The sequence below is a fragment of the Gadus macrocephalus genome, chromosome 15, assembly GCF_031168955.1.
Source record: "Gadus macrocephalus chromosome 15, ASM3116895v1".
Lineage (NCBI taxonomy): Eukaryota > Metazoa > Chordata > Actinopteri > Gadiformes > Gadidae > Gadus > Gadus macrocephalus.
In genome coordinates, this window is record NC_082396.1 from 12,934,930 (window position 1) to 12,962,905 (window position 27,976).

At 45.0% G+C, this 27,976-nt stretch overlaps 1 protein-coding gene across 3 annotated transcripts; it reads right to left on the reverse strand.

Moving 5' to 3' along the window:
• Positions 1-31: 31 nt before the first annotated feature.
• On the reverse strand, positions 32-27,972 carry plekhh2 (pleckstrin homology domain containing, family H (with MyTH4 domain) member 2). 3 transcript variants are annotated; one of them, XM_060073029.1, is made up of 31 exons: positions 27,781-27,972; positions 26,058-26,137; positions 25,326-25,460; positions 18,769-18,831; positions 18,204-18,353; positions 17,661-17,744; positions 17,366-17,447; positions 16,606-16,800; positions 15,560-16,440; positions 15,065-15,140; positions 14,865-14,959; positions 14,425-14,587; positions 13,538-13,674; positions 13,109-13,222; positions 12,154-12,240; positions 11,469-11,627; positions 11,048-11,128; positions 10,772-10,951; positions 10,429-10,537; positions 9,772-9,884; positions 9,184-9,363; positions 8,473-8,570; positions 7,975-8,152; positions 7,181-7,336; positions 6,194-6,291; positions 5,794-5,935; positions 5,246-5,382; positions 4,743-4,872; positions 3,060-3,146; positions 2,547-2,696; positions 33-2,000 (listed from the first exon to the last, which is right to left on the reverse strand). In XM_060073029.1, the coding sequence occupies exons 3-31, from the start codon at positions 25,446-25,448 to the stop codon at positions 1,815-1,817; spliced, it is 4,434 nt and encodes a 1,477-aa protein (XP_059929012.1). In that variant the 5' UTR covers positions 25,449-25,460; positions 26,058-26,137; positions 27,781-27,972; the 3' UTR covers positions 33-1,814. The 3 variants fall into 3 exon arrangements, with proteins under 3 accessions (XP_059929013.1, XP_059929012.1, XP_059929011.1); XM_060073030.1 differs by lacking the exon at positions 26,058-26,137 and having other exon boundaries at positions 32-2,000; positions 25,326-25,464; XM_060073028.1 differs by lacking the exon at positions 26,058-26,137 and having other exon boundaries at positions 34-2,000.
• Between the last annotated feature and the right edge of the window lie 4 nt (positions 27,973-27,976).

Genomic DNA, 27,976 nt, shown 5'->3' on the forward strand with positions numbered 1-27,976 from the left:
CACTTCTCCTAATAGTTCCCTTTGGTGAGAACCGCTGCATAGTTTTTTTTACGTGCGTCTGTAAAAGAAAGGGTGTGGTGCCGCTTGTGAAATACAGAGGATACAGTCAACAAAGTAAACACGTTTGGCACAGATATTTATTCAAATGTCAAAATACGTACCAACATATTGCATTTGATAGAATAAATAGTTCAGGCAAAATACAATTTCTTTGGAGGGAAAATGACGATGGAAATAGTTCAATGCACATGGCAAAACAACATTAAGTTCTTTCTAAACCAACTTTGAGGGTTTAGATGTATGCTCCTGCGATGTCATAGTTTGTTAGGTCCTCTAAATTCCTTCATGTAGCATTTACCGGCCAGGAAAGAGCAAGAAAACCAAATCCCTTCGAGTACAAGAAAACCCCTTTATCTTTCAAACCTTTACCATTTAAAGTCCCTCACATCACCCTTTAAAACGAAATAAATAATTGAATAATAAGAAGAATAAAAACATTCTCATCACCTTCTCTCCTTCCCTTCCTGATGTGCAGTATTGTTAAATCATCCCTATTACTTTAGTAGAACTGCCCTTTCATAAAAACTGTACAAGCAGTGGACATTATGCCTCTGAATAAGGTTTGAACACCGCAAGTTACTGAGTAACCAGGGATACAAGGTCCATCACCTTTCCCCTTGAGCAAGTCCTTCCCAAGCCCAGCCAACACATCGCCCACAGGGGTCATCTGTCTCACATGTAATGAGACCTGCACAAATTCTCCATAAATGTCTGCATCCTTTGAACATAGCTATCAGTAAATGCCTCCATTCTGAGGCAATCTGATAATTTTACACATGAAATGACTATGGAACCAATCATTTGAGGTCCTGACTAAAACACCCACTAGAAACCTGAACGGATTTACGGTCCAGACAGCTGACTCACCTTATATCTTATGACTGGTTTCATTTCTTCCTTGTCTCTTTTAAGTCATTTATCACTTATTTTTAAATGACATTCTGTTAAGTACATTAGATACATCAAATTCATAATAAATCCTTTGCTTCCAACACACAACTTTATGATGCCTGTCTCAAAGCATTACCACCATTTTGCGTGTTTCAGTTCATTTTCTTATTTTAAGGGGAGCATCAATGGGAGCAGACGAAAATGCCTCTGGATGCAATTGGATATATCTGCAGACGTTTTTTCGTTTAGAGAAAATATACCGGTTTAACTATCATGTTAGCGGGTTCCACTTTTCGTTCCACATCCATCCTCTTGGAAGGTTACAAAAACGGCACTGCTCTGTACAGTCATTGTTTCAAACCCGCCTCATATTAGATACACTGTTGTGATTGGCCCGACATGTGCAAGTAATCTTTGTGAATGGGAGGGGGGAATGACCAACTGCCAGAGCAATTAAAACATCAGCTCTCAAATTCGTTCGCTTCCCAGGCTAAGGAATGTTTGTATTAAGAAAAACGAAACAGTTTCTTAACAGTTAACCTTTTTTTTTTTTTTAAAAACAACAACAAGATAGAGATAGATGGGGAGTGGTATAAAGAAAGAAAGAAGGAGTGAGAGAAAGAGAAAGAGAGCATTATTAAGAAAAAAAAACATTGTCCTTCACTGTTGTACCATGGTAAGCCATAATAACAGGTATATGGAGCAGTTATTCTTTTAACCGACCCAATTAGTTTTATTGCTCCGCAAAGCCTTCTCATGTTATACATTTAAATATAATTAAACCCTAGACAAAGAGGTTGGGGCCCTTCATCATCACGGAGGTCCGGCCCAGAGGCTTTGGTGTCATGTCTATACCCCACTGCTCATAACAGGGTAGGGGCCTTGCTTGTTCTGCCCTTGGCCTGCGGTGATTTGCTCCTCAGCTCCTTGCTCTTGAGAGTGACAGGCTGAGCGACCAATAAGGCAGGAGCGGACAGGTGGTGGGCAGCGGCCTTCAGCTGATGGGCACTGTTGACGTAGCTGGAGATGAGAAGGGTCATCTCCCTGATCTGTCAATCAAAGAGAACATGGCTCTCAGTGTGTGTTTGTGTGTGCGTGCGTGCACATATGTTTGTGTGTGTTTCTGCTTCAGTACTTTGATTCCAGTGCTTTAGTTAACCACTTTTATTACACACCAACAGACTCTATTTGTAATTTATGTACGTTTTTTAAATATTGTGTAAATTATCATTTCTTCTTACATGCCAAAGAAAATATTTACTTTGATATTTAATGTTCACCTAATTGACTACATCTACTTAAACACTTAACTTCTTTAAATTGATCTTCTCCTAGAAGGTACTTATTGTTATATTTTACTTTAGGGTTACTTTACATTAAAAGCTATGCACAAAGTAGAACTTTTTATTTATAATTTATTTCAAAACTATCACCCTGTAACCATCCTTGAGCAAAATACCTAAACCCCCTCATGCTCCCAGAGGACCTCTCAACCATCTCACCATAAATCTCTCAGGATTACAGGGTCTCAATAACGACATTATAATGATAGTACTAACTGTGTTATATATTCTGTTTCTTGTTCACTCACTGACCTTGGAGGTGGGCATGGCAAAGAGATGCTTCTCTGTGGGCTTGTCTTTGGAGGTGTTTTGGCCGGCACTCTGGCCCACCACCAGCATGAGGTCCTGGTTACAGCCTCCAAAGGTCCCCAGGTTCTTATAGGGTAAGGACACCAGCGGCTTCTGCTCCGGGCACAGCGGGGGAAACACGCTTATCAAACAGTCTTTTCTTGTTTTGAGATGAGGGGTTTAGAAAAAGAAAAATACTTCTCAAATGAGCTGTAAATGAAAGATGAGATAGCAGCATTGTATTAATATTGAAAGATAAACGTAACATTAAGATGCGTGGCTGATGGTCGCCTACACTTTTTTTTTTTATTAACTCCTACACAACCTACCTACATAAAGTGGGATAAAGTGTAATCTATGATTGAAGCTAGGTCCTTTACGTCCTTCATGCGATCCAGCTCTCTGCTTTGCTCTCCAGAACAATGGAATGGTCAGGGGCCCCTTTGTTTGGGGCTCCTGGTGGAATGGGGGTCTTACCATAGAGTTGTGCTCCAGGACACTGATGCCGTCCTCATGCACGGCAAGCCACACACGTGCACCCTGCTCTGGAGAGGCTGTGACGGACTTAGAAGGTACAACGGGAAAGGACATATAATTAGTGTGGTTGTAAAAGCAAACCACACTTTTGTTATCGTGTGACTAATACATTGCGCTATTCTATAAAACCTTTACAATTTTGCATAATTTTATTTTAGGAATATTTATTATATTACAATTTAACATGGAAAGTGAATGTCGTGGCAAAAACGCTAAGAACAACGACTTATAAACTGAACACCTGAGGAAATGTCTAATTGAATTAGCATGTAGGTCTAACCCCATGCCCACTGCAACCGTCAACGGACGGATCCCATTGACTTTGAATGGAGGCAAAGACGCAATGCATTGTGGATCCATCTGTTCCGTTGGATCCGTCGTCTCCGTCAAGAAAGTTGAAAAATGTTCAACTTTTCAGGCAGCGACGGATCCGTCATCCAATGAGATCGCGTATGCTCGGGCTCGGCTGACGTATGCCTCTGCAAAGACTACTCCCCCATCCGTCAGCCACGCCTTCCGCCATCAGTTGACGGCGTAAAGTAGTGGGTAGTGGGTAGACGGCGTAAAGTACAGACGTTTCCAAAAAGTTGTATCCCACTATATCCCACTATGACCACTATAACTAATTGTCAAACCCATACCGTAATGTACCGAGCCCCGATTTATAAAAAAATCGGAAACTTGGTATCTACGGCCTTATTTGACATCCTGAATCTTTTTGCCAATGGGACCCATAAGGTGTGAGATAGATTTTGCAGACCACAATTTGGTTCAAATATTCCTTGCTCCTGGTCGACCTCATGCTATTTTTTCTGGTTTTGATTATGTTATAAATGGTCGGTATCGTTATGCAAATGAGCCATCATTATTCAACCATCCAAAGTCCGCTTCAGAGAACTCCAGAGGCTTAAAATGTGGTTTGCACATCAAGGACAACCCCCTTACTTGAAAAGTTTTGTTTGGATAGTTAAATGATTTCACAGGGTCAATTTCAAATAATCTCTGATGCAGGTGCTCAGAGAGCTATTTAGTATAATGGCAGTCAATGGTGAAAGAAGGTTGGCTTCAGCCATTCCCAAGGCCAACAACTCAGGGCTGTCAAAGTTGGTACACGTATAGAAACCGCGCGTAAGCAGGCTTCCAAAAGAGTGAAGGACCTCTTCAGACACAGGGAGCGCCATAACTTGCCATCAAACAAAGACAATCAGACCCATAGTTTGATCATTTGTGAGTCTGCTTCAAAGGGGCCCAGGGGCTTGAAACTCGGCATGCTCGCTAATTAGTCACGTTAGCATTTGCATGACAGCATTGGCTTGAACATATCAGAAAATACACATGAGGTGACATGTCTAGTTATATTGTAGAAATATAAATGACTGATATGACTTATTACTCATGAAGCCATGATTTCTAAAGTTCAGTTTACAGTACAGTACAGTTTAAAGTTCTTATGACTACGCAGATAATACAATGTATTGCCATTAGTACACACGCGCGCACACACACACACACACACACACACACACACACACACACACACACACACACACACACACACACACACACACACTTAGCACACTTAGCACACTTAGCACACTTAGCACACTCACACACACAGCTTACCTCTGCCTCAAATAGTTTTGCTCCGAAAAAAGGCCACTTCCTGGCTACGGTCAGGTAGATCCTAACGCACTCGGGTGAACTTCGACCCCTGAGAGATGCCCAACGGACAGAGAGGCGCTGAAGCAGCTGTCTGAAATAACAAAAGAAGTCTGATTTTTGCTGATCCACAACCTTTTCTAGTTTGGATTCAATGACGATCACAAATTGGGCATGTTTTTTGGTTCCTTTGTTATTAAATTGTATTAAATGTAATTAGATCATAATCGACATTATGAGAGTTTATCTCAACTAATGCCAGCGTGTGTGTGTTTGTGTGTGTGCGTAAGGGAGAGTTTGTGTGCATGTTTGCATTTGTGTGTGTGTGCGCATTTGTGTGTGTATGCACCTGCGTGTGTGTGTGTGTATGTGTATGGTTGTGCGCCTGCATATGTTTGTGAGCCTGCGTGGTTTTGTGCAGTTCCGTGTGTGTGCGCTTGCGTGTGTGTGTGCCTGCGCGTGTGCACCTGAGTTGCTCCTCGGAGGTGGTCTTGCGGTAGTGCTTTGGGTAGAACCTCTCCAGGACCTGTTTGAGGGTCTGGACTGACTTGGTTTGGGCTGACCCAGCCGCAGAGAACGGACGCTCAAAATCCCCAAACTCCACCTTTAACCCAGAGAGAGCAATGAATGATGTGGGGTCCTCAAAGCTGCTTAGTCTTCACTCTTAAACCCTGCATGCACACTGGTTTTGACCAGGTAACAAAACCAACCAGCTTTCTCAGAATAGTTTTAAATGTTTGCATTTCCAGCTAGTTTATTCTATATCATTCTGTGTAGGGATCACATGAGGACCAAATTATGGATTCACCATTAAATAGGTGCCCTCTGCATTAATATGACCCACATTTATACGTGAAGCAATGCCATAATTACGTAAATATTATGTGGTAAGAGGGCCAAGAACAAGTTTTATTCAAAACGAAGTTGACATATCAAATTATCCGTTCCATCTATCGGGTCTACTGTGTTCCTTGAAACCCGATAAATGGGGACTGTTTTTGGGTCCTGTGTCCACCTGAGCCAGTAAGGCAGCCATCTCCAGGGATAACTCCTTGTTGACAGGAAAGTGTCCCGCGAGGATGGCCTCGTTGGTCTGATAGGCCAGCAGCAGCCTCTCCCTCTCCGACTCCCCTCTCACCTGCGGAGAGAAGTACAGCCTGGAGACAGAGGGAGAGGTCGTGAGAGAGTGACTTTGAGAGAGGGTTGTTTACGTGTCTTACTTGCATCTTATTTGACATATGCTTTGGCGATGGCAATTTACATTCTTATGTCAATTAAATGATTTGAAGCATGAGAGACTGAGAAAGCGAGAGTGAGATAGCGAGCGAGAGAGAAAGCGAGTGAGATAACAAGTGAGATAGCGAGCGATATAGAGATGGCGGGCAGCAAGAGAGAAAGAGAGAGCCTCTCTCTACCTGTTCTTGTAGGTGAGGCGTACTGTCCTGGTGTTCTCAGACTTGCCCGTGTGCTGCTCCTTGGAGGCCTGTTCCCACTTAGAGATGATGTCACAGACCTGCAGAAGACCCGGGGCGACAGGAGTCCTCATTGTGAGAAGAAGTACAAGGTTTTAACGGCAGCGCTATTAAGAGCAACCTCATCTAGCTGTGTGCTGAAACTGCCCCTGTGCTGGTAGCAGTGGCTAGCCTGGCTAACGCCAGACCTCATCTCAATCTACATTGAGAAGAGGTCTGGGAACCACACATTCATTTTCTCGTATTTGAGGCGTGGTTTACGATTGCCCGGAGCCGTTTATTGTGCGCTACGAATGTCTCTCATATGAGTCTGTACGTAGCTTATAGCCAATCGTATCAATTATACCAGATGACGTATGTAGAGCGACAGAAATTCGATGAGGAAGAAGACTCTTTTCCCCTCAATCCTGAATGGTTGTAATCATATAGACATCCAATATATCGAATCAAAGCTTCCGATCTACTGATTACAGTGGTGTGATTGCAAATGATCTGTAACAAGGTTGATTACGGCAATCTTTATTTCCATGAAGTGAAATGTATATATTTGAATATACTTAAAAAAAAAAAAAAAAAGTTAAAATATCTAGGGGCCCATACAAGTTTCCTTTCATGAGGCCCTGAATTCCTGGCTTCGCCCCTGGTTGGTACCACTGTTGCCCTTTGATCAGCCCTCCTGTCTCTGGACACAAAGGCAGCCAGGAAATTGTACAGTACTGAATATTCTATTATTCTCCTCTACTCTGTGACAAGCAGACTCACTCACTGACGCAAGTCTTTGACCGAATACAATCACAAGCATGTGATACCTCTTAAAATATCCACAACTGGCTTGGTCCAACATACCTGAATTGTGGTTGGAGAAACAAATTGCAGCCAGTAAGACATATCAGGGATATGATTAAGACCAGATTAGAAAGAGCTTCGAACCTTGATGCCTCCTTGCAGGCAGTGCTCCAGGTCCCGTCCGGTGGGGTCGTCTGTGTACAGACTGAACCCAGATTGGGCCGTTTTCCTCACGCCCGAGTCCTGGTTCAGCCGACACTGGAACTCCTCCACTGTGGTGGAGGCGTCGCAGCTGACAACCTGGGGAGACGGACCAGGCTGACCAGTGAATCACTGCACTGTGTTGACACACCATGAGGAGGTGTTGGAACACAGTGTAGTTTCTCAGGGGTACCTCATAAAAAGTGTTTTTGTAGCAGACAGCTATAGTTGTAGTTATTATACTGTGTATACTTAATGAAGTCGCACAGTGTACGATTCTCTCGTGTCGCTCCATCTGGTTCTTTATTAAAGTGTGCTATTTTTAAACTTCCTGCGAGTGTTAGCTAATCATCCACCAGAATATTCAATGTCTGTTAGCTCACGTCTTCAGAACATACAGAGGAAACCAGGGCTGGTTAGCTACCAGTGTATAGTGATATAATGGTAATATTGATGATGTGACGAAGACCAACAAACAAAGCATACAGTTAAATATGTTCCGAGTTTTAAGCTAGTGGGACGTATAGTCAATACATATGAATGTCCACAACTACTAATCTTCTCAAGAAGATAAATATGTCAAGGTAAGAACAAAGCTCTTTGCTCTGGCGTTTGAGTTTGATCCTGGGAAAGCAGTGCTGTTTGTGTGTATGTTGTGCGAGGCGTGGGTGTGTGTGTGTGTGTGTGTGTGTGTGTGTGTGTGTGTGTGTGTGTGTGTGTGTGTGGGGGTCCGGTACCTGGTAGGCACTGTTGAGGAAGTGCACGGGGACGCTGAAGGGCAGGGAGTGGTGGTAGGGGTTCCTGAGCAGGATGGACAGGATCTCCATGCGGGGCGGCCGGGCCTGCCGCTCTCCCTTCTGCTGCGTCCTCTCCAGAGAGCGCTGGCAGTAGATGGCGTACTTACCCACCTCCGTCCTGGAACGGAGAGCGGCGCTTACATTGGAGGTGCAATACACCAGAACTGGGCCTTTGGGTTTTCTGTGTTTAACATCCGATTAATTTATCAAACAACTGCCGATGGAGGCTGGGAACAAACGAATTGGCACAACTGCAAATGTGAGCATTTGACCAAAAACACAGCACGCTTATTTTATTTATTAGACTATAATATATGATATATATATATATATATATATATAATATACATATAATTAAATTAAAATGAGTAGATTACAGTCTATTTGAAACAATGCTCTTCCAGACAAAGGTTTGGGATGCCTCTGTTGTTCACCCACCTGGCGTCTGCATGTCTTTTGAGGTGTACCTGTAGAAGCCAGAGGAAAGGGTGCTGGGGTAGGAACAGTCCCACACACAATGCTAGGAACTGCCAGCCCTAGAGAACAGCACAAAATGTGTTGTCAAATGTCCCCAATATATATAACATACGTATCTACCTACAATAAATACAATACAGAACACTAAAAGGAGAAATAAGACAAACAAACAAAAGATTAACAGAGCATGGGAAATGATGTTGTTTTCTACTTCCTTGTTTACTTTGTGTTGCAGACACTACTTTTTACTTCTACCATTTACTTCTGCTTGGCGACTTTGTGTTTGCCAAAAACGCTCTTACTGAGCCCCAACTCAAACAAAATAATTGGTTGAAACACATATGAAGCACAATAATGTGAAACGCTCCATTCATCAAGATTTTAGCTTGTCTGCCAGGAAACTTTAGATTTTAATCTAAAGTCTGATCTATCAGACTACTCTGGCTCTACAAAGGGCAGGTATGAGCACACTTTTCTTATAAGCTCCCCCTGCCGGCTTGAAATGTTAATGAATATGTTCCTGGCACCATCTTGAAAAAACAAATCCAGGAAGTCAGTCACTGACAGTTCAACCCATTCCTTTACCCAAACCGAACACACTGATCTCACAATACCCTCACTACAAAACAACATGATGTGCCTCTGCTGCCACCAAGTGGTGGCGGTGTGTACCTGCAGTGGCCCTGGCTGGCCGTGGGGCTCTCTCTTGCGGGTCTGCTTGATGAGCTGGCAGAAGAACTCGTTCTGCAGCTCTGGGTGGGCCAGGCACACCTGCAAGGCACTCTGGGCCAGAGACACGTGGTAGTCGATGGCCGGCGCGTCGATGGCAACGTTGATGAAGAGTTGGCAGGTCTAAGCGCAGTGGAACACAAAAGAGGAAGAGGGAGGATTTTTCAAATTACCATGGCAACATGGTCTATTCATCACATCATGATCTGTTCGTCCATTCTTAGACTTTCTGGTCCCAGTTTCTGTACCCCAGTTAAAAGACATTGATTTTTAGAAATGTAGACACAAACACACACACACACACACACACACACACACACACACACACACACACACACACACACACACACACACACACACACACACACACACACACACACACACACACACACACACACACACACACACACACACACACACACAAACACGAACTTGGAGGTTCAAAGCTAGACTAGCTAGGCTAGACTATCCCCGCCACAGTTGAACCTATTGTAGTGTGTTGTACAGTAGGAGGAGGATTAGATGGAACACCTTGAAGAGTTTGACAGCCTCCGTCTGCAGTGCCTGAGAGGGCAGGGTGGTGAGAGGGGAGACCAGAGCATCCTTACTGAAACACAACACCGGGTGCCTCCAGGTCGGAGAATCTACACACACACACACACACACGCACGCGCGCACACACACACACACACACACACACACACACACACACACACACACACACACACACACACACACACACACACACACACACACACACACACACACACACACACACTCAATTTGTTTGTGATACACACATTCATGTACAGCACACTGTATTATTTAATAGATGGATATCTATATGTATATAACTTTCCATTAACACTGCCATTTCGGTATCCTTGTCTGATCTAAGGCGGGGCTTAATAAACTGGAGCAACAAAAGACAAGTGGTGCAGTGTGAAGTATAACACTGTGTGAGGTGAAGCAATGTGTGAAGTAAAGCACTGTGTGAGGTAAAGCAATGTGTGAGGTTAAGCACAATGTGAGGTAAAGCACTTTGTGTGTGTGTGTGTGTGTGTGTGTGTGTGTGTGTGTGTGTGTGTGTGTGTGTGTGTGTGTGTGCATGTTTGTTTGTGTGCGTGTGTGTGTTTGTCTCTCGGTGTGTCTGTGTGTATGTGTGAGAGAGGCCGAGTCAGAACTCACTCGGGTCCCCGTCCAGTTGGAACAGCTTGCCGGCCAGCTGTTCGAACTCTGTGCCCACCTTGCCAAGCAGGGCCCCAGCCGCCACAGACAGGTGGTACAGCCACGACTCCTGGAGACCCAGACACAGCCCCCCGCCTCAGTACATCACCAGCATCCTCCAGCGTTGGGGTTATTTGGTTAGGTCTTGAAAGCCCCTGTCTCATCTCTGCTATCACCCACAAATAAATCTAAACTGCGTAATGTCCTTCCGCACATTGTGTTTTTTTTATGGAACAGCATATTTCTATATTTTGTTGTGAATCAATACCTACACACACATTGTGTATACATTGTGACCTCTGACCTTCTCGTGCCGGGACTCGATGAGCAGGTAGGTGGGCCCTTGTTCCTGAGGATGGACGGCGATGGTGAAGGGCGCGGCCTGCAGGCCTTGCCCACAGGCCTTCAGGTTCTCGTCCGAGTCCCGGGACGCGTCCACCTCGTCCACCTGAGACTCCCACAGCTTGATCTGGCCCAGGGGGAACTGTCGGCCACACACAGTGCGTCAACTCTCCAGCACTACATTTGACCAGTACATTTTTGAAGTTTGAATACAAAAATGGACTCTTTTGTAACCCACCTTGTCCTCTTGACTGCGGAAGTAGTACAGCGTTTTACCGATCAGGGCGCACCACACCCGCTTGGAGTAGCCGTGCTTCACCTGCCACAGAGACAACACACAAGCTGTTGTTTACCCCCCGGCGACCCGTTGGGACTCATGTCCTACAACTAAGAATGGGATCCCAAAGCTTCCTTTCCCAAAACTATGAAATACTGACACAGCTGCAATGCAGTCGATACTTCTCTGTATAATGTAAGGTTTTGGGTGCAAAATATATACAACCTTAGCATGGCTACGACTCTCCAGTGGGAAGAAAAAACACACATTTTACATGAGAGCCTAAAGCTGAACTACGGAGTCCCCCATGTATAATCAACCCTGCTCCTGAAGCAGGTTCCCAGTGTGAGCGGTATGGAGGGCTCCCCGGGGGGGGGGTCACCTTGAGGAGCAGCCCCTTCATGCTGGGCCGGACGTCGGGCTGGGTGAAGAGGGGGCTGGCGGCCTTCAGCCTCAGCACGCTCTGCAGCACCCTCAGCCACTCCTCCAGCAGGTTGGGCGAGTCGGCCTTCAGGTAGCACACACGCCTCCCTGTCACCACCTGTAGGGCAGTGGGGAAGAGGTGGAGGGTTTAATGGACCAGGATGTGGAGGCACAGAACAGGATGAGAGGTGATTGGGTTCATTAGTTGAGTTGTTTGGTAATTGGGGGCATTGTACTTGAGGGGTTACCGGGCCTGAACCTCAACGTCCACAGCCTAACCCATAGGCATTAGAGCAAGACACCCAACCCCAGACCTGCTTCTGAGTATCATGGATCTATATTCACTCTTATTCGCTTCAAATAAAAGGTTCTGCGAATTATAAATAAATAATAACACTGTCTGCAAAGAAGATTTTGTGTAGGAATTTTGCACATAGTCTGAGATCCGAACATATAATTACATAAAATGTTGGCTATAAGTACTATTTCAAACGTAAAGAAGACTATAGAGAGATAGAGTCATAAACAAACAATACACACCATAAGATTCGATTTTCATTGTAAATTATAGGCAATGGCCTCAGACATGCAACCAACAGTACAGATCTTCACACAGGTGACATTTAGCAAGGGGGCTGGTGTACCTGTAGCACTTGCTTCCCATCGCCGCGGGAGATGCTACTGGTAGCGTTGACCTCTATCTGACCCTGAGGTCTACGGATGACATCGCTCTGGAGAAACCAATCACAAGGTGTTGTTGGTTGAGAGGTTATTTGAAGATTCTGCACATGTTTCAAGAATGAGCCGTTAGCCTGAATTAAACCCATTTAAAGCCCTTGCCGCCCCACAGGAAAGTCATCATTAAGAACTTTAACAGTTGTTTTTAAGAAGCATTTCAGAAAATATTCACTAGATTCAAAGCCGAGTGGGAGAGCTGACAAAACCTTGCATTAACCAATTGTTTGAAAGCATATGGCAACAATTACATCTAAATGGTTTATACCTTAAATGACCACATTTTATATTTATTGTGAAAGTGAGGGTAAAAAAACCTTTTAAATCAATCTTAAATAAACATTTGCTAATAAGATTATGAAATGTATATCTAAGAAGCTTGGTGTAAGTGTCATTTATAACTTGTAATCCCTAAAGGATCCAGTTGGATGTATTCAACAATATGAACAACTCTGTGTGTTGTGTGGGACCCACTGATCAACAGTATAACACTGTGTGTTGTGATCAACAGTATAACACTGTGCGTTGTGATCAACAGTATAACACTGTGTGTTGTGATCAACAGTATAACACTGTGCGTTGTGATCAACAGTATAACACTGTGCGTTGTGATCAACAGTATAACACTGTGTGTTGTGATCAACAGTATAACACTGTGCGTTGTGATCAACAGTATAACACTGTGCGTTGTGATCAACAGTATAACACTGTGCGTTGTGATCAACAGTATAACACTGTGCGTTGTGATCAACAGTATAACACTGTGCGTTGTGATCAACAGTATAACAGCGTGTGTTGTGATCAACAGTATAACACTGTGTGTTGTGATCAACAGTATAACAGCGTGTGTTGTGTTGGACCCACCGGCGACTTATAGTACAGCAGCTCTCCATCTTTAAGGACAAACCAGCGTCTCTTCCAGGTCTTCTTCCAGGTCTTCACCATCTTCAGCAGATACCCAGACTTCTCCATGGGCTCCTGAAGGAATAACCGTCGCAGTTTACCAATAGAACACCACAAGATGACAGAATATTGTATTAACAGTAACTTCAAAACGTTTGGCACAGCCTGAGGATATCAGACTACAGCGAGAACATAGCATGACTCTGAAAAGGTGATAAAAGTGATAAAATAATGAATGCCTTAAGCCTTGAAGCTATTTATTCTTCACTATTTTGTCATCTAACAAAATTCTAAGCGATCTAACTTGTGTTCTCTTAACCAGGAGACCACCCTGATCACAAATGTGATCCTTCTGAATGATCCCGAGGACAGCCATCACTCTGTCCTTACGGTCTTCCCGTTGTCGCTGGCCGAGGAGCAGGTCTTGGGGAGCTTCTGTTCGGGTTCAGAGCAGTCGGTGTCGGTGGTGTAGGCATCAGGGGGGATGGCGTAGTCACTCTCCGACGTCACGGAGGACATGGACACGGCTTGGAGGAAAAACCACAAGAACAATTTCTTGTCAACAATATATGTGAAAAATATTTGAAATATTTAGTATTAGTATGTATTGAATATATTAGTTTATTAAGTATAGACAGTTAAGATCGATAAGTATATTTATCATATTTATTTAACTCTCAAACGCTAATAAATAAAAGGAATCTCCAAACAGCAACGAATGGCACACACACGCCCCATTGAGCTTCATTCATAGGAGAACTTGTAGCACACATAAACCCCTTCAACACAAGCAGCCTGTGCGGGTAATCAAAGGCACATTCAATCCGTTCTTCACTTTCCCTGCATACGCTGACGTTGTAAAATGGCTGCTTAAGTTCCGGCATAACATTATGTGTGGACAATGCAACATTAACGGCACAAGCTTTGCATTGTAAAACACACATTTTACGCATACACGGTAAACACGTGCGTGGGGTTAATATATATATATATTAAACTGCAAATAGACTCCAAGGTAATACGTTATTTCTGGAAATTTGAATTGTAACATTTCCCTGCGTGAGCATCAGAATCTGCCACCTTTACCAGAAAATGTATTACGGCAATTTAAGGCATTCGTGTATGGGTCTATAAATACACACACACCAATAAGGCTTGTGTGTGTGTGTGTGTGTGTGTGTGTGTGTGTGTGTGTGTGTGTGTGTGTGTGTGTGTGTGTGTGTGTGTGTGTGTGTGTGTGTGTGTGTGTGTGTGTGTGTGTGTGTGTGTTGTTGTACCTCTCTTCAGGGAGCGCGGGCTCCCGGGGCTGCTGTCCTTGCGGGAGCTGGACCCTGAGGTCCGCGAGCTGCAGAGAGACCCCTCCTCCTCCCCGGAGCTGGACTCCTCCTCCGAGCTGGACTCCTCCTCGCAGAACGCACTGCCGCTCAGCAGGGTGGCCTTCTGCAGTCACACACACACACACACACACACACACACACACACACACACACACACACACAATGCTTAATTTCAATGAAAATAACAACATCATCCAAGATACAGTTTTATTTTTTACTACTGCTGGTTCTTTGTGATCTTGATCACAATATAACATCAGAAAATCAAGACAGAGCTTAAAAAGCTGATATTCAAGTATCTTTTCCCGAAGAAAACAACGACTTTTTGTCGTTAACGATGAACTTTTTGTCCATCGTTATTTTGTGTCTGCAATGCCTACCCCCTTCAGCGTGGTGTAAACAGGTGTGGTCATGTTGTTATAGATGAGGGAGGTGTAGAACACAAAGGCAGGATATGAGGACTGCAGGGAAGGGTCTGAAATGTAAAACAACACTTCAGCCACCTCAGAGGTACGTGCCACACAGCCAATAGACCACACTTAATAACTAAGCAATAGATTCCCATTCCCCTCCAACTTGCCTTTGCCAGCAGGGTCTGTACAGGACGTCTCTGAAAGTCTGATTCCTGACTTGGCCACGGCATAGATACGACTCTCCTGTAGGAAGTAAACACACACATTTTAACTGCATAACAAGTTAGCTGTATTTAAATTAATGCATTATTCTGGAGGACTGATAGTCCATATCTTCTTCCCTGCCCGATGCCCGTGGACATTATTAGTCAGGTATAGCCGTCGCAACCTATGGATAACAACCTATCAGCCAGCCATCTGGATGCTGTATAATCTAGAGAGCACTTCTTCTCAGCACTACTAAAGACTTACTTGGTTTGGGCTATACACTTGCTGTTATGGTCTAAAATGGGATTTGTGCAATTATTGATTCACTTTCACATACCTTATCTCATTTGAATGTGTATATATTCGAATACGCTAGCTGTGTCTCACCACAAACATTTCAATAAGTTATACTTAATAAAACTTGACCTCCAGAGGTCAAACAGTGTGCTTCCTACCCATGATGGGAACCTGTGCAGCGGGGGGGTCGGGGGTTTGCTGCCTGGTGCCGCGCTGTGCGGCTCCAGACTCTCCCCCGCCTCCTTGCTCCGTGTGTCGCCCGGGCTTTGGGGCGCTGGCGCTGCCGGAGAGCCTGGGACCTCCTGCGGGCCCGTCTCCATGACGACCTCCCGCCTCGGCTCCTGGTCCCCGTCGAGGTCGGTCTCCTGGGGCCGCGGCGGGCGCAGCAGGCTGAGCGCGTTGCGCGTGCGCCCGTGGGCGCTCTCGCTGTAGACGGGCGGCTGGCTCAGGTGCTTCTTGGCCTGGGCCACGCTCAGCACCCCGAAGCCCTGCGCCGGGGTGCGCAGCCGGGGCTGTTTGGGGGAGGCGGGGGTGTCCCGGGGGTCCCGGGGCGGGTTAGGGCGCTTGGGGGTAGGGGCCGGTGTGGCGCCGCTCAGAGGATCAGCGGGCGAGGAGGAGAAGGACGAGTCCAGCCGCTGGGACTGGAAGCGCTGGTTGAGCTCCTCGGAGGTGAGGTCGTCCGGCTTGGAGGGCGCCGTGCGGGCGCCGTCCTCCCTGTCCCCCGCCGCCGGCCCCCCGCCGCACGGCGCCTCGTGCAGGCTGAAGCGCGGCCGCTCCACGCGCTGCATGTCTTCGTCGAACAGGGAGCTGCTGTCGTCGGAGGCCGTCAGGTAGTACTCGCTGCCGGGGCGGCTGAGCTGCAGCGCGCCGGGGGCCGCGCCCACGCCTGGGCGTGGCCCGGCCCCGTCGCTAGCTCCGCCCGGCTGGCCGTCAGGAGCGGGGCCAGAGTCCACCCCGGGGGCCTCCTCGCCGGTCTCGTCGCCGGTCTCCTCTCCGTCCATCTCTGAGAGGGCGGTGTTGTTGTTGTTGTGGCTCCTCGCTGGCAAAGAAAACAATCAGGAACAAACACTAATAAAGGCATTTTCATTTCTTGGAAGGAGGGGGGACGTGTGATCCCTGTGGCTAGGACCCCTGTGTGATACTTTCTTAGTACCATTGTTGTGTCGGAGCGTTATAATGAGCGATGTTGCGCTATAGTTCTCACCGCTGTTGCCTCCCCCCCACTTGGCCTCTCTCAGGGGCTGAGCGCTGACGGTTCTCTGGGACGGTTCTGGTCCGGTCAGGACCTGAGGGCTCTTCCCCCGCACCTGGAAGCAGCCGAAGGTCAGGCTGCTGAGGCGCTGGGCCTCCCCTGGCCGGGGCCCCACCCCCGCTGATAGCCCACGTTTCTGTTCCAGGGCTGGACCAGAGGGAAGCCCAACAGTAAACACACAGACACACACAGTTCAGTCCTCCAACTGGAAAGTTTATGGCAATTATTTCCATGTGTTTTCCACAAGTAATATGATAAAACCTATTTTGGATGAATAACTCAACGATCGGATTTCTCTGTTTATGGACCGGGCAAAATTCGTCAATGTTTTAGTGATTTTTATTACATGGCTTTTTTGAATACTCAAGTTTGATTGGTCAATGACGGCACAATGGGTGCAAAGCAAGTCCACATGGGCTGTGTTCTGATTTGTAATTTGTTGAGTATTGCATCAATAAGTGCTTCCTTATGGTAAGCCTCATTATCTGACAGCAATAGTCTTTCTCCATATCCACCCACGCACACAACGTAACAAAAGCAAACAAATATACTTTGGCAAAAACATTGTCTATTGGGTTGTATCCATCACCTAATTTAGATTAAGGTAATTAAGAGCGTAATTTATTTTGACCAGTTGACCATGCGTCCTTGAGACTTTTATTGTGAAAGTTCAATATGAAATGAGGATTTCGTATATAATAATCCTCCTTACCCAGCACTTGTTTCTGTAGCTCCTGGATCTGAGCTTCCTGCTGTCTGTTACTCTCTCTCAATGCAGCGTTCTCCATCTCAAACTGCACACAGAGTCAAAGACACAGGCCTCTTTAAACTGCACCTCAACATGCAAAGCCATTGACCCTGTTTATTGATGATGATGGATTTGATTCCGACTTAGACAATCCATGCAAGGAAATGTACATACCAGACTATTGTAACTACAGTATTGCAAGCTATGGAGCAAGGCTTCCACCAAATCATCATAATAACATTGTAAATGGTATATTTACATCAGATAGCTTCAGCATCACCCATTCCTTGATCTTGGCCGCCTTTTCCTCCACCGTTTTGGAGTCCTGAAGCCGGATTTGTTTCTGTTGACAGCAAAAAATGCTGAATACTGAATCGCTTTCTTTACTCGCTAACTTCAAATATTTGATAATCTGTTGCTGACAAGACAACCACAAATTATGCCTACAGCCCACCTTACAGAAATCACCAGAGCTGACAGAGCTGAAGAGAGCATTGTGAGGTTCTAAATGTCCGGCACCAAACTTGTCATGTGTTTACGTAAACGCCCATCAACGACTACTGCTGATGTAGCAAGGTCTTGAAGGGCTCTCCCATTTCACAGAGGAAGAGTTCAACAACTCCCCCTTGTAACTCTGTGGCTTGTAACTACGAGGCTACTTGCCCCTCGTAACGGAGTTACGAGGGGCAATCGAAAAAGTCGAAAAGGTAAAAATAAGGGATCGGGCCTCAATTCCACAGCCAATCCGGTGTCAGCATGGCTCTCTCGGGGGCCCTTCACAACAGGTCTTCAGGCCCCATACCTGCTCCTCCAGCTGCTGCTCCAGCAGGACCACGGCCTCGCCCTTCTCCTGCAGCAGGGCCTGCAGCTCCTGGCAACGGCCGAGCAGACGCACCTCAGAGCCCCCCGCCTGGCCGTCCGGCGCCTGCAGCTTCTCCCCCACCCACTGCATCTTCAACACAGAGCGGGAGAGAGAGAGGGGGGTGAATACAAGGCATGTGAATACACAGACACATATGCACCTTCGCTGGTTGATTCGTTAAATAAACTTGACTTGTTATTCTTCAGGATTTACTTAATTCATTTGGGGGCTCTTTCATCAAATAGTCCATTTGTTTACCCATGCATTGATTTCCTGTCAAAGCAATGCTTTGACAGGAAATTGTAGAAAGCCATAACGTCAAATTCTCTCTGAAACTCATGCACACACAAACATGCACACACACACACACACAGACACACACACACACACACACACACACACACACACACACACACACACACACACACACACACACACACACACACACACACACACACACACACACACACACACACACACACACACACATGCTTCCTTTGTATACCTGCTGCTGGGCATTGAAGGCTCGCTTCTCAGCATCGATGACCTGCATCTCCAGCTGCTGAATCTACAAAGTGGAAAATCACACACATCCCATGGTTATAACATCAACAGTTCATCATCCTGCTGTCCTTAACTTGACATACCTGGACCAGACAGAACCCCTCAGCTCTCTTGTGATTATGGACTGCAGCATGCCTCGGCAGAGCCAATAGATTAAAGATATACTCCAGAAGAGAGTTCATAAATCAACAACAACTTATTCTTGGCTACAAACTGAAAAAACCTGAGGCAAATGCAAACAACATCAAGCCAATCCAAACACACAAGAATTTGTGCAAAAAAGGAAAGCCGCTCAATTATATTGAAAAAGGCAGTGATGTAAAAACAATGCACACACTGATTGGCCAACACAGTGGCATTGAGCTGAAGGTTTAAGTGTGATGGAGGAATGTTTCACAGCTCTGTGATGTGTGGGTTTACATCAAAAAGGTACAGCCACGCCTTTGTGTGAGGCCAGACTAGAGAGGGGCATGGGAAAAACTGTTAGAAATGTGTCAAAGGCTACATAAAACACATGATACTGTGCTGTAGCTAAAATCACACGCACGTGCACACACAGACGCACATGCACGCACACCTACACACACACACACACACACACACACACACACACACACACACACACACACACACACACACTCACACGTAGATAAATACATTCCTGAGCTGCGTCAGAAATGGTATTCACAGCAAAGTCTGCTTAAAGGGATACGCAGAGATAACTCTAAATTCCAAAAGAAACTCCAAATCTATCATTGTGCGTCTAGAAAGGGGGATCACTGGGTTAGCATTTGTTTTACGTTAGCGTCTTCCATTGAGTTGAAGAGTTACAGTAGCCTAGCTCTTGTTAATGTGAGGGGAATACACTCATTGAAATAGTTACCTGCGATTTCCATTGTCTTCCAAATAGTCCCTTATGCAAAACAAGGGCCAGTAACAACACCGATTATTTTTCACTACTTTCGGCACTACTTTTTGCCAAGTGGGTGTCCACCTCACAAGTAGCCTAATAACCACAGCAACTAAAATAGTGCTGAATAAACAGTGTTTGACATTACTGTGTTACATCATTTTCAAACACAAAACAGTATTCATGTGCGCGCAGACACACAGACACACGCACACACACAAACACACAAACAGACTTATTTCCAAATATTAACGGTCCTCATTTTCGAGCCGTTGGGCCGTTCAACAGAAAAGGTAAAGGGTTCCTGTGAGTGAGGTGGACCCAGGGATCAGGGGCTCCTGGCTGGGGTTCCACAGACCAGTTGAAACGAGCTCCGCCCAGTCCAAAAGCAGTGGGAAAACCGCACCCTGCCATAGCCACTCACTGTTTCCACTGACAGAGCTTTTTACTCTGACAGAGCTTTTACTCTCAATCCTTCATTTTCATTTATTTTTTCATTTTTATTTGTTGTTTCATTGTCAATGGTGTGCATTTATTCTGTTGAATCAATCCAATTCTTTCATAATAAGAGTCATGTTTTCCATGATATGTTTAATTGTGAGGGTAATCTAACAATATAATCTTCCTCTCTTTTAGCAATTAGGTAAAACAAAACAAACTAATCTTTCACAGCTTGTATGAGTTACCGTCTCTCCTAGTATAGCATACTTATTTGAGTGTTTCTCCTCCCTGCTGCCTGCTTTGCTTTGTATAAATAGAAGCATCATTATGGGCCGCACAGGCTCATAGTATTGCCTCATATTTTTTAAAAGGGGGCAACGGCAAACCTGCTCAAACTGGTTTCATCCACTCTGCTTTATAGAAGCGACCTAGTAAGGACTGGCATCAAAACATGTACACATACACTCTGACCCACCCACCTCCCCCCCCCACCAACACACACACACACACACACACACACACACACACACACACACACACACACACACACACACACACACACACACACACACACACACACACACACACACACACACACACACACACACACACACTCAGGTCTTACTTTTCCTCATTGGATCGAAGGTTGTTTAACAAGAATAAGAGATGGAAAAGACATACAAACACACCACACACACACACACACACACACTGGGCAAGCTGTGTGCTCCGTCCGCTTCCAGCGAGGCCTCTTCAGGCTTTAAGATGAACTGCGTGCGACGGACCGCATGTCTCAGATATAGAGCCTGGCAGAGAATAGAACACTAATTACAGAGCGCTGCTTCTCTTCTGGCTACAGCTGGAAAACATATCAACCCACACACACACATACGTCGTCCCCCTACAGACACACGCACACACACAGCCAACCAGACTCACAGAGCAAGCCAGCAGGGAATGATGATGTGGGATAGTGAGTGTTGGGCATCCTGTGCCCACACACATGTTTTTATCTCTTTCTATTCACCGTTATCCATGTTTATACAGGCGGCAGGCGGGCTTTAGTCAGCCCCAGTACTGTGTGACTCAGCTGGAATAGCAGCTTGTGATCAATGAGGCCTCTACCCCCCCCCCCCCCCCCCCCCCACACACACACACACACACACACACACACACACACACACACACACACACACACACACACACACACACACACACACACACACACACACACACACACACACACACACACACACACACACACACACTTCAGCAAGTTATACTTCCTGCTGTGTCAGAGTAGTTCATGGCCATCATGATGTCATTTCCATAAACAAGATAAAGGAGCTTGACTGATACTTTTTGTCCTTATTTATTTGTGAAATTGAATTGATTTGTTAATTAACACTGTTTTTTTTTAGTGTGTACCAACGCAAGTAGCACCCCATTTTCAGCTTAAAGACATTGTTCTCTTAAAACGGCTGTTAAATCGGCATGAAATCTGGTTTGGTATATTGCACACTGCCTGATTCTTCTAACTACATTATACAAACCTTGCCATATCTGATCCCTGTAGCTACCTTTAGACACACACACACACACACACACACACACACACACACACACACACACACACACACACACACACACACACACACACACACACACACACACACACACACGCACACACGTACACCTACACTCACACACACCCTATGGTCTCGGAGCCACAAGCATGACTTGATCAGCGTGGCGGACCTACTTTCAGATCACAACTCCAGTCAGACTTCCATTCCTCAAATTCCACAACTGGCTCACTGTGGCTGGTCTCCTGCCTTACTCCATCCCTCCCTCTCTCTTCCTCCGTTCTCTCTCTCTCTCTCTCTCTCTCTCTTTCACTCTCTCTTCTTCTCTGCCTCTCTCTTGCTGTCACTCTCTTTCTCTTACTTTTTCTGTGTCCCTTTCTACGCACTTTTCCTCTCACCTCACCCTCTCTCTCTTTTTTTCTCCTCTCTTTCCCTCTCTCCTCATCCCTCCATCAATAGCCAGCTCACAAAGCCTCTCTCTGTAGCTGCTGGGCCAGTCCAGTGGTATAGCTGAAGTATAACTGAGTGCAAAAACTCTCAGCTAAATTGTATACGTGGTATATCTTTATTGAATTACCACATAGGGACTTTGGAATCAGTATAACGTTGAATTAAAACACATGAGAACTTCCCTAAGATTTAATCCCTAAGATCTAAAAGTTAAATGCGTACTTTTTCTTGTTCAGTATTAAAGGCACCCAGTGCAACTTTATGTAAACATTCAATGAAAAATAAACATTCAATTTCTAGTCTTTTTTACACGTAGTAAGTTTCAATAACTCCATACCATTACATATTGACATTCAAGGAGCAAAGATGAGACGTCGTTGTGTGGTGAGAACTGATAGAAAATTGTAAACAACAACAATCGCCGGTGGGGAGAAGCCATTTTTCCATTGACTGGAAGCCTGCTTTATTTATTGTAGGTTACAAAAAATTAAGAAAATGGCGGCATTGTTGTTGTTATCGATTTTGTATCAGTTCTCACCACACAACGACGTCTCATCTTTGCTGCTTAAATGTCGGTATGTAATGGTATGGAGTTATTGAAACTTACTACGTGTAAAAAAGACTAGAAATTGAATGTTTATTTTTAAGCCTCGAAAGTTGCACTGGGTGCCTTTAAGCCCTCTAATACACACTACATATTCGTAATACATACTCTCCAATTGTTTCAGATAAAAACTGCCATACAGATATAGAACAAACAACCATCATCAATCCAAATCGGTGTCTCAGAACAGACAAAATGTAAGGCGAGCATTGTGTGTGTGTGTGTGTGTGTGTGTGTGTGTGTGTGTGTGTGTGTGTGTGTGTGTGTGTGTGTGTGTGTGTGTGTGTGGGGGGGGTGTTTTAAATAGGTATTTTAACTAATCTATACTTTTTTTACACTTCTATCAGAGTGAGTGCTTTCAATTAACTTTTAATCAAAATGTTTTCGTTCACTCAGCAGTTTATGCTTCACATGGAAAATGCTTATGCAAGTTAGTGTTGGCACTGGTTGAAAAGTCCTAATTCCTTTTTCTTTTCTTTCCATGGATGGTCTTAGTTGACTGGCCTCGAGTCACTAGCTCACTTCCTGTGATAAATGTGTGTTGTTTACTAAAGTATTAATTTCCTCTCCCTGGGCCTCTCAGCTTTTAATTGAAGCTTCTCTTCATACTTTCTCCTTGGTCACAGTGATGAACCTTGGACCTTAATGGACACATGGGTATCCATCCATGCCACCCTCCATACATAGTGAAGAACTACCTTGATATGTTTCCAGAAACAACTCTGAATTTCTGATAAAGAATCAAGCTGCTTGTGGGGTATTTTAACATCCATCCATCTAGAACAGCAGTGGGAGTCACTGAACACAGAAACAACAATGCTAGCATGATGAGATCATAGTATTGAAAGGTCATCTTGCATGAGGTCAGAGTTCTGTTCTGAGCACAAATACAGAAGTCTGACATTTAACACAAGTATGGGAAACACAAGTATGATAAAGCAGGATTATACCGAAATCAAAGATAGGGTAGCAATAATTTTTTACGAGCAATATTATAAAATGTTACCAGTAATAAGGTATATGCCACCCACACAAAAAGGGCAGGCAGTTCTCCACGTTTTCAGCCTGGGAGTTTGTAGGGCCATCCAGCTGGGTAACTCCTGCCCTGTAATTGACTAGAGTTGGGCTGATCTCATGGTGCAGTGCACACTGACTGCAGCCCTGTGGTCAGCGGGCTGTTTACATTGCCTTTCTAATCAGGGTCCCCGGAGAGAGACCACAGAACTAGGGCACCGGACGGGAATGGGGGCCGGGCCCGACTCTGGGGCCTGCAAAGACGGACTAGGCACACTGGACAGGTCTCTGTACTATAAGTTGGAAGAATATATGTGTGTGTGTTCTGTAGGGTGTGTGTGATTTTAAAACAAGATATATTAATATATTAATATTTTAATATTTCTCAAATGCATCTTCTTAAAGCGGCCGTTAACTGTAATGTGTGTAGAATGACTATATAATCGTTCAGTCATTCACATGCAGGCCCATGAAAGCATATACATTTATTAGCGAACACACACACACACACACACACACACACACACACACACACACACACACACACACACACACACACACACACACACACACACACACACACACACACACACACACTTACTTACACACATCTACACTTTCGTGAACATTTTGTGACTTGACACTTACCCAATGTCTGTTGAGCAGTGGTGTTACTTAAGCATCTTTGCAATAGTCCTTGGTGAATGAATGGGATAAATTGAAGGCCTTGCTATTGGTTTTTACTATTCAGACATGCAGGTATGTTCTGGAACCTTTCTGTCTCGTGCCCTTTCACACATGGCATAGCAATGCCAGAATAGACGGGCCAAGAGACGGTCCAGCAGAGGACGGTAATCAAACGCTTATGTACTGCAGAGAGCGCGGACTGAGAGGAGCTCCCTTATGTAGGCTCTGTCCGCTTTCTAGGCATTCTGGAAAAATATAACTTGTTTGCAAACAAAATAAGCTGTACAAATATTAGCCTTGAATCACCAGAAATGCATTTGCTTATGATGTCCTAAACGGAGTCTTGCGACTGGTTTTGCTCGCACCACTTGAAAGTGAGCAAAAACGGAGTCTTGTTATTGGTTTTGCTCGCTCCACATCAAAGCGCCTCACGTCAGACGGACGTAACCCTTTACGTGGCTCTCCCGGCAATGTTACTGCTTTCATTAACTAGATACCTGTACAGGTCATCTGAAAATATATAACTAGGTCTTCAGCAGGCAAATTGCCGGTGCAGATGTCCCTGGATATCGACCCCTGCTCCCATTCAATGTTCAGGAATTGTTCCTGAACATTGAATGACCAGACAAGACTGCATGTGTGAAAGGGGTTCTAGATAACTAGGTGACCTCTTACCCTTAACTGACATTCTCCTGTCTGCCATTGTTAAGAGACCCCCTGCTGGTATGAATGCAGACCTCTGACTTCAAATGTGTCTTCCGAGTGTTTGTGGGGTGAGGGGTGGATATTTACAGGGATGGACCAACCTTGTCTCCAGTGAGTTCTCTTATTTTGATGATCTGCACCCGGAACTTCATGAGCAACGCCTCCAGGACCAAACACTTTTCCTTCCAGTCCTCCTGGCTCATGGCCTCCTCACCCTCTGCCATTTTGAGCCACTCCTGTCTCACAGAGAGAGAGAGAGAAAGAGAAGGGGAGAGAGAGAGCGAGAGAAAGAGAGAATGAAAGAGAGAGTGTGTTTGAGAGAGAGACAAAAAGGAGAGAGAGAGAGAGAGAGAGAGAGAGAGAGAGAGAGAGAGAGAGAGAGAGAGAGAGAGAGAGAGAGAGAGAGAGAGCGAGAGAGTGAGAGTGCGAAAGAGAGAGAGACAGAAAGGAGAGAGTGAGAGTGTGAAAGAGAGAGAGACAGAAAGGTGAGAGAGAGTGAGAGTGAGAAAGAGAGTGTGAGAGAGAGAGAGAGAGAGAGAGAGAGTGTGAAAGAGAGAGAAACAAAATCAGACAAAATTCTTATTCTGAGAAGATGCCCGGGAGTGGTGGCGCTGGTTGGCCAAAGCACCCCATCCCAGCAGCTTTTACTGAACTGCCATTGGGATGAGGAGAGGTGGCATTGGCCTTCTGCGTCAAATGAGAGATACTCCTGAATAATAAACACTATTCACATTGTTGTGGGTATAGTGGAAAGGTGATTATTTGCAGTGGCAGACCGACAGGCAGGTCAGCATTCAGGCTGTTGTTTTACAGCTAGCCCACAAAGTCAGTACCTGAGGTATTTCTGGGAGTGGGTGGATGAGCTAGCATGGGTGGATAGCGGTTGGGCAGTGTCCGACCAGCACCTACATCACTGTAACATGTTAGAGTGTGTGAGTGTGTGAGAAAGAGAGAACAGAGAAAGTGTGTGTGAGAGAAACAAGAGTGTGTGTGTGTGTGCGTGTGTGTGTGAGAGAGAAAGGAGAGTTTGTGTGTGTATGTCAGAGAGAGAGAGAGAGACAGAGAGAGAAGAGAGAGAGAGAGAGAGAGAGAGAGAGAGAGAGAGAGAGAGAGAGAGAGAGAGAGAGAGAGAGAGAGAGAGAGAGAGAGAGAGAGAGAGAGAGAGAGAGAGACAGAGAGAGACAGAGATTTAATGAGTCTCACAGCCACTGCGATATAAACCGTGTAACAATGAGACCTCAAGTTGACAGACCAACACAAAGAAATGTGTGGGAAGGACAGAAATAGGGCTGGAATACAAACAAAATATAGAGAAGGAACAATAGAGTGATAGAAAGTCAAGGGAGAGAGATGAAATAAGATCCGTAGACACATGGGCATGTAGGTCAAGAGGAAAAGGGGAAAACTATTTATTCTCTTTTATCATAGGCATGGATTTATTGCAAAGAGGGCAAGCGCTTCCGTCTGTGACCCGCTTACTGGATGTCTCCAGAAGACAGCAATCTGAAACTAAACACCATACTGTCGTCAGCAAGGAAATTACTTGAGTATGACATGGTGCTGGAAATTACATATTGGCATAATATTCTGAAATGGTACTTCGATGGTCTCCACTCAACAGACGTGTCACGTCTCTTCTTTAGTTTTCTCTGTATTCAGACCTAAATCAGGAATTTATTTTTCATATTGGATAAGACCATTCCAGTAAGTGTTGTGATAACCTCTCTTTTCACACTCGTTCACCACAAGCACCAGGGACTTCCTGTTGGTAGTTATCGCTGCTTATCTCTAAATTTCCAACAGTGGGGGCCTCTTAAAAGCTCCCATAATCGCTTAGATGCTCAGTAAATCGGACAAACTCCGTGCGTCGTCGTATGTGTGACAGCGGTTGAATGCCCAGATTTGAGGGAAAATCTAAGGCCTACTCGGCATCGCTTATCGCGCATTCCGCTCCGCCCCACCTCCATCATTCCAGAGTAATGATGAAGTGATGTGGTGAACGGGGAGCGCTGACGGAAACTACAACCATGAAGTCTCTCTCTCTCTTTCTCTCTGGATGCACCGTTATCCCCCTTTTCTCTTTTCCAGTCTGCTCACTTGTCCTTCACTTTCCTCTGACTCAAATATTTCGACTCTTTTGGTCGTCGACATCCTGTCGGTAAAGTCGGAATACAGAGGGCAAGTGTTGATATGACTGACTCCTTGTGTTCCCTGTGGATCATTCAGCGGACCACTGAAGGGACAACTATTAGCCATTTCATATATTTTTTCAGCATGACGACAAATACGTGCACCTTCGTGTCTATGTGTGCTGGAATTAAAAACATGAACTTAAACAATCCGATAATTTATATACTTTTTAACAGCAAGTAAGTTATCCAAACTGATCTGTTATCATCAAACTATATACATTTTAGGACACAAGAAAACAACTGACTATGTAATAGGAATATGCTTATGAAATAAGAGCTAATGCTAATGATAAGTAGCCTATCATTAAAAAAAGAGTAATTAATATAAAAAGAAGCATCACTATGAGTTGCTGTCCTCACTTACCTCAACTATGAAGTTAACGAGAAACAACACAGAGCTTTACGCCATGTCCACTCCAAAAAAACACCTCGCAATTATTCCAAAGGCATACTTTCAATTTATGACTAAAACAACGAATTTTCCAGTCCCGTAAATGTCTCTTTCTGCTCTCGAGTAAAAGTTTGAGCAGAGAGGATTCGAGGCGTGGCTTCTGGAGTCT